This window comes from Pelophylax lessonae (genome assembly GCF_965119305.1).
Source record: "Pelophylax lessonae genome assembly, chromosome: 1".
Lineage (NCBI taxonomy): Eukaryota > Metazoa > Chordata > Amphibia > Anura > Ranidae > Pelophylax > Pelophylax lessonae.
The window spans coordinates 802806446-802813006 of NC_138768.1; the positions used below are offsets into that span (position 1 = coordinate 802806446).

At 41.6% G+C, this 6561-nt stretch overlaps 1 protein-coding gene across 1 annotated transcript; it reads right to left on the minus strand.

Moving 5' to 3' along the window:
• Positions 1-2481: 2481 nt before the first annotated feature.
• Positions 2482-4939, minus strand: ADRA2C (adrenoceptor alpha 2C). The gene has a single exon (XM_082275004.1). The coding sequence runs from the start codon at positions 4242-4244 to the stop codon at positions 2838-2840; it is 1407 nt and encodes a 468-aa protein (XP_082131130.1). The 5' UTR covers positions 4245-4939; the 3' UTR covers positions 2482-2837.
• Positions 4940-6561: the final 1622 nt, after the last annotated feature.

A 6561-nucleotide genomic window follows, 5' to 3' on the forward strand; every position in this document is an offset into this window, starting at 1 on the left:
GGAGGAGAAAGAGCCTTTTCATATAAATCATTCTGCAATGTGTTTATCCTGATTTTTCTGGGATTTGAGTATATTTTACACTATTATCTGAAAGTATACGTATTGAAAGTGACGTATTTCCAGTCTTGAACATACATAATATATACAACAACTTACTAAAGCAGCGTGATAGCTCTTTATATAGGGAAAATGTTCACCTACTTTCAAGTGTTGCTCCCTTGCAAGCTGGATGGAAATGTTGCAAATATAAGCCACCAGTGAGGAAGCTACATGTGGAAACAGATGAACATTTCTTCGACCCTTTATATACCTGTATACTGATCATGATGCTGACGAGTTCTTGATAGGGACAAGATTGATAGTGTGATATGGCTCTAAGTCAACTCATAGATTGTAGATACAAACCACACCTAGTGCCAATATGAATTTAACCAGCATTCAAATAACTGCCCATTGCCAGAGGACTTCATTGAATTGAATGCTTCGCATGGGCTGAAAACTAAGATGGTTTAGATGGGCACAGTGTGACATGTAACCTAAAAACAATGCAGAAGACGGTCACCATAGGGAGAGCAGCTTGGCAGGTGCTGCAAAAGCCAACAAAGTGCCCTTTCTAGTGTCCCTGTGAATACAGCCCTGTTAAAAGCTGTGGTTTTTAATGTACTCTTGTCAAAGAGTAGTCAACATTACTTAATCAAAACCAAGGGGTACAAAATAACCATTTGTTTTTATAAAGTAGTACATACTTTATTAGAAGTGATAAACACTGCGGTAAGCCCATTTATGTGTGTGTCTGTGTCTTCAGTAGTCCCCATATATTTGAAGTCGAAATGGCAATTTCATACAAGAGGTTGTCTGTAGTTTTAGAGAAACAAAAACTTTTTTTTTATATAAAATAATACTGCTTATAGCATTCCAATTCCCATAACAGGCAGACCCAAGTGGGAGGATAAAAAAATAAATCCTATAGATGGTCACTCCTACACATCTCACAGATGAGCAAGATCTTGACACAAAATTCTGCTCCCACCTGGTATAATTCCCCATTTTTTCCCCATCTAAGCTGTAAAATCAACATGACATAGCATAGCATGGGGATCAGACAAAAGTTTCCAGGCTATCGGTTCTTAGACTTCATATTATCTGTCCTGGCGCTGCAAAAAAATATATACATTAGTGGATGTAGTATATAAAATTACTCCCAATTAGCAATATCCCAATTTTTAATGACACCAATGTGACAAATATTGTTTTCTGAGAACTTTTGGCTAAGCCCCGGTTCACACTAGGGCGACCTGTGAGGCGACCTGGTCGCCTCACAGGTCGCCGCAGGTCGCCTCCCATAGGAAAGCTGCGGACCCGTTCTAATAGGAGCGACACAAGTCGCTCCGACCTAGAAAAAGGGTCCGGAGCTTCTTTGGGGCGACCAGGAGGCGACCGCCATAGACTTCAATGTTATGAAGTCCGTGGCGGCCGCTCCGAGGTCGCGGCGCGCTGCTCGCACCGCGATCTCGGAGGTCGCCCCTGAAAGTAGCGTCGCTCCTATGTGAACCGGCGCTAAGTATATTTTTATTTTATTTTTCATGCCTTTGTTTACATTTTTCTCCACCCTACATGTGAATGAGGTTGGAACGATCTATATCACACTGACAAGGGTGCTTTTATTTATTTTATTTTGTTAAGAAAATTTAAGCCATGTTAATAAAAGGAGACCATTGTAATCCTTGGCATGCCTATACCCTGACCTGTCACTATTACTGGACAGTTTGTATTGCATGTGGTAAAAATGGTAATAAAACCATATGCAATACAAACATTAATATACTAAATACCATCATTAGCCATATGCATGAACCAGAAATTCAGAATACAATTTTTTTTTTTTTGCTATTGTGGTCCTTCAATGTCTGTTAACTCTTTGACTTTGTATCTAAAGCCCCGTACACACGTACTGATCGTCGGCCGAACGATCGGCCGTCTTTTGTCCAGGGCTGTCATGTCTGTTGAAAACTGCAAAAGACTGCACACAAATTTTGTCGGCCAACAACAGCCGACTGCAGAAGTGATGTCATGTGATGGTTAACTTTCCTTGTCTTTTTTCTTTTCTGAGCATGCCCAGTCTTGCTAATCTGTTGTCTGTCGGCCGAAATCTGTACTGACTGGCGAACAATCGGCCGTTCTGGTGACGGCCAACAAATATTTTAAAGTCTGCACGACAGATTCTGTTCGGCCGAAAATGCGCTGTCGGCTGTCGGAAGCATCATACTAACAAGCCTACAATCGGCCGATCGGTCGGCGGCCGAATATTTACGGCCGACAATCGGTACGTGTGTACGGGGCTTTACCTTCCTAAGAACAGGGCTGCAATAACCCTTTAAATCCCTTTAAAAGAGGTACATACCTTCAGGAAAGTGTGCATTAACACAGACATGTCTAAAAAAAATAAAGATGACTTATTTTATTATGAAATATATTTTTTCTTATTTTCAGTCGAACAAATGCAAAATATACTGTAGCAGAAGGTGCCTACAAAAGAAAAAAAAAAACAGCATACCTGGTGGACCGCAAATAATATAGCAAATAAGCCCCATTATTTTCCTGGCTTTCTGTCTTGCCTTTTTCAAGGTATAGAAAACTATGATTCAGTAAAAGACATACAGAATAATATTCGGCTTGTCACAGGGCTCGGTGCTAGCAGGCATGCTGCCTGTACATTCATATACTGTCACATCGCTGTGGATCAGCCGTAATGAGCACTATCTTGTCCAGCAGACCCCCACCCCCGCGGCGCTCTGCTTCCACCCCCAAGCAGCGCAATGTCAACACTGCCATGCATCTCAGTGAGTGAATTTCTTCCCCTTACTCAGGCAGATGATTTTCTTGAAGGATCTCCTGAAGTCTTGGTTGAAGATAGTATAGATGACAGGGTTCAGGGAACTGTTACAATAGCCTATCCAAAAGAAAAACTTGAATAAAGTTTCTGGAATGGCACAGGCTTCCCTGCAGATGCCATAGAGGCAGTAGCTGAAGAAGAAAGGGAACCAACATACCACAAACACCCCCATTACAACGGCCAGGACAAAGGTGAACCTCTTTTCTCTGGCTTGGGTGACCTTCCTCCTGGAGATGCTGCTCCTCTTCTTCTTTCTGGAGGAGAACATGTCCATAGATTTATTACTAGAACGGGACAGACGGCTGGACTGTTTAGAGAAGCTCTTCTTCTCCTTTCCACAGTCAGTATTGTCCTCCCGACTGCTGCTCTTCCTCCTCTTGCTCTCAGATATACTACTCTCCTCAATATCCAACTCATCTAGATCCGTTGTGGTTTTTGGTGGGGTGGGACGGGATGGGGGGTAATGGCCGTTTTCCCTGTCCCCAGGAAACTTGACAGAAGTCCCCTTGCTGTAGCCATTCTCAGTATGTGAGGTGCAATTTGGGGCTGGCTTCTTCTCTGACAAAGTCCTAGTCCTCAATTTAGCCACCTGGTAGATGCGAATGTAAACCAAAATCATGATGACACAGGGGGCAAAGAAGGACCCTATAGAAGAAGAGAGGATGTACCAAGTCTCATCATTGAGTTCACATTTCACATCCTCACCTGTCCAGTTGAAGTTGGCAGCAGCCGCTTCACCAACACCTAGCCTGTCCATTGAGATGAGAGGTGGGAAGGAGATGACAGCCGAAATGAGCCAGACGGTGACAATGATCCCTTTAATCCTCCTGGGGGTCCTCTTCAAGTTGTACTCTACAGCTTGAGTGACAGACCAGTACCTGTCCAGGCTGATGGCACACAGGTGGACTATAGAAGAGGTACAGAAGAGCACGTCCAAAGCAAGGTAGACATCACACCAGAGGTTGCCAAAGTACCAATATCCCATCAGCTCGTTGGCCAAAGAAAAGGGCATGACCAAGGCTGCCACCAGGATGTCTGCTCCAGCCAGCGACACCAAAAAAAGGTTCTGTGGAGCTTTCAGAGCTCTGCTGGTCAACACAGCAATGACCACAAAGACATTACCAACGATTGTAAAGATAATGAGGAAACCGACTACAGCTACCAAGGTCCAGATGGCAGTGAAGGAATATTGCCCCTTGCCATGGTACCCAGAAGGTGGCAAAAAAGTACTGTTGATGTAATCAGTGGTGTTCTCCAGCTCATCCATGCTGGTGTTAAAGTGACCACCACCACATAGCCCCGTTGCTTGGTTGCTGGTCCCTTGCCAAGTTAGTATTTCATTAACCCTCATCTCCAGTCATTGTCCCCTGAATCTTCATGGCTGGTAACTTCCATCAGCATCCAAGATCTAGAAGAATTGCTCCTCCTAATAGTCCAAAATGCTCCAGAGGTCCACACATCATAGGCATGAAGCTAGCGGGTGTCTTGTGATTCTGGTCGCCTGGATCGGCTTGGACATTGTGCTCCAGCAGGGGCAGTGCTCACAGCACATTGGGAGGAGGAGGTGGTACTGAGGCAAGCACTGAGATCCTTAGGTTATAAGCATCCTAAGCATCTGCTCTTCCATCAAGCCCCAGACTCAGCGCTCAGCCTAACAGCAAATCACTTTCTGGAGAGGGTGATGGCGTAAAAAGCACCCTGTGATCTCCTGCTATTAACTCATCTCCCTTTCTCTCTCTCTTTCTCTCTTTAACAGAAAGAAGGAAAAAAAGCAATGCTCTGGATTTGGAATTGGGGATGCAAATGCACTCAGTACAATGTACTTGTGTGCTAAGTGAGCTGAGGCTGATGACTGAAGAACTGGTAAGTCCTCCTTATATTTTTTGCACTACTTTTCAGATGGGAAGTGACACCAAGGAGCTGGTGTTATGTCATGCTGTACTCATATATCTCAGCTCTGCTATTGTGCCTGTCATTGTAGGTGGAATGAGCAGCAATAAAGCCTGTATTGCTTAGATCAGAAGCAGCAGGATCATTTATTATCATCAACACTGGGAAAAAAAATCATCAGTAAATTTTCATTATTTCTAGTTAAATTGAACAGAGAGAGATGGAATTGATACCTGAATATGGACATAATTCATTTCTGGACAGGAACAATTTTCATTGCAGATCTGCATTAAATTATCATTCTTATTATCAGAGAAACTGTAAATCATCAGAGAAACTGTAAACCTGATAATGATATAGCACTACAAGTTCCAGCATTTATCCAGACATTTTTTTTGTTTTGTTTTCTTAATCAATTCCCTTTTTGCTGGCTTAATTTGGTTTGGTCTTTACAGCTTATGATAAAATATTTTCTAACAATTTATTAGTATACATCAGACCAGTCCATTGGGTGTTTAGTGTATTGCAGTGGCATATTTAGACATAAATAGTAGATCCAATTATTTACAGACAATGTGTCCTTGTATAGGACTTTATAATATATTGTAAAGGTTTTTAATGATTTTAAATGCTTCTAATAGTTTTCAACTGTGTACATATTCTGATGATGACTGAGCACTAACTGAAACGTAAGGAGTGCCTATACAATCTGCAGGGTTCCTCGGTTCTCTATACAATTCTCATACTATAGTTTAATGAAAATCTAATTTATATAGCAGGGGCCACACAGAGAGGAAGCCCTTTTTAGATCCTGTGATACTACAAGTGCCAGCCAGCCCAGATACAATTTGCTGTCCTTTACAGTTAAACAGAAATTGTCAATGATATCCATAAGTGTGGAACTCTTTTTAAAGAGTTTGCATGCATTCATCTAATAGAACAGGTGGGAAGGTGAAGGAGGGTTTGGTATTAGTTGTGGTGCTGGTAGTGTTATTATCACAAAGTCTTCTGTCATCTGTGTATACAACCTATTGTATTTCTGATAGCTATTCAGCTTGTGTGGGCTGTTCCAGATTCAGACGCTAGAGGTCAGTATTAACCCACAGATGCCATGCAGCATTAAAGGCAAGGCTAGGGATGCCATTTAAATGTTACATTTTTTCCACTATTTCCAAAGGCTTCTAACATTAACCTTTCTGTGCAACAGCTATTGTCATCCACATAGCTTTGTAATTTGGGTATATGTTGTATAATAATATATACATCTTTATGGAACTCCAATACCATCAGTTTTCTAATGGTTTTCTGCTTGTCCCAAAGTTGTGCAGCCTGAGTACTATTTACCCATTACTGTGGAATATGTATTAGTTCTTTAATTTATTGATTCACTTGTCTTGCTTTAAAACATTTCACTCCATTCAGAATAGCAGGAGCCTGGACACTGTGTAATTGTATTATATGTGATCTAATTTGTGGTATAGAAAAACCAACAGGAAAAGGCTGACCCAAGGCTATTGTATTAATGGCATTCTGTGTTTTTTAGGAAGAAGATTCACACAAAATCCTCTGTGGTCATTATGCAGGCTAAATGTAATTTAGATACATTTGTATTTAATAAATAAAATAAATAAATGGCTTAGATTCACAACAGTACTGTTTATTTTCTGCAATTTAAGTGCAAAAGAGAATTCCCCCTCCCCCTCTTTCTCTCTCTCTCTCTCTCTCTCTCTCTCTCTCTCTCTCTCTTCTGCCTTCTTAGATAGTTTTAATAAGATTCC

What these genes read in the sequence shown, in the direction of transcription:
- ADRA2C (XM_082275004.1), bottom strand. Translation starts at nt 4,244, where the DNA reads ATGAGGGTTAATGAAATACTAACTTGGCAAGGGACCAGCAACCAAGCA.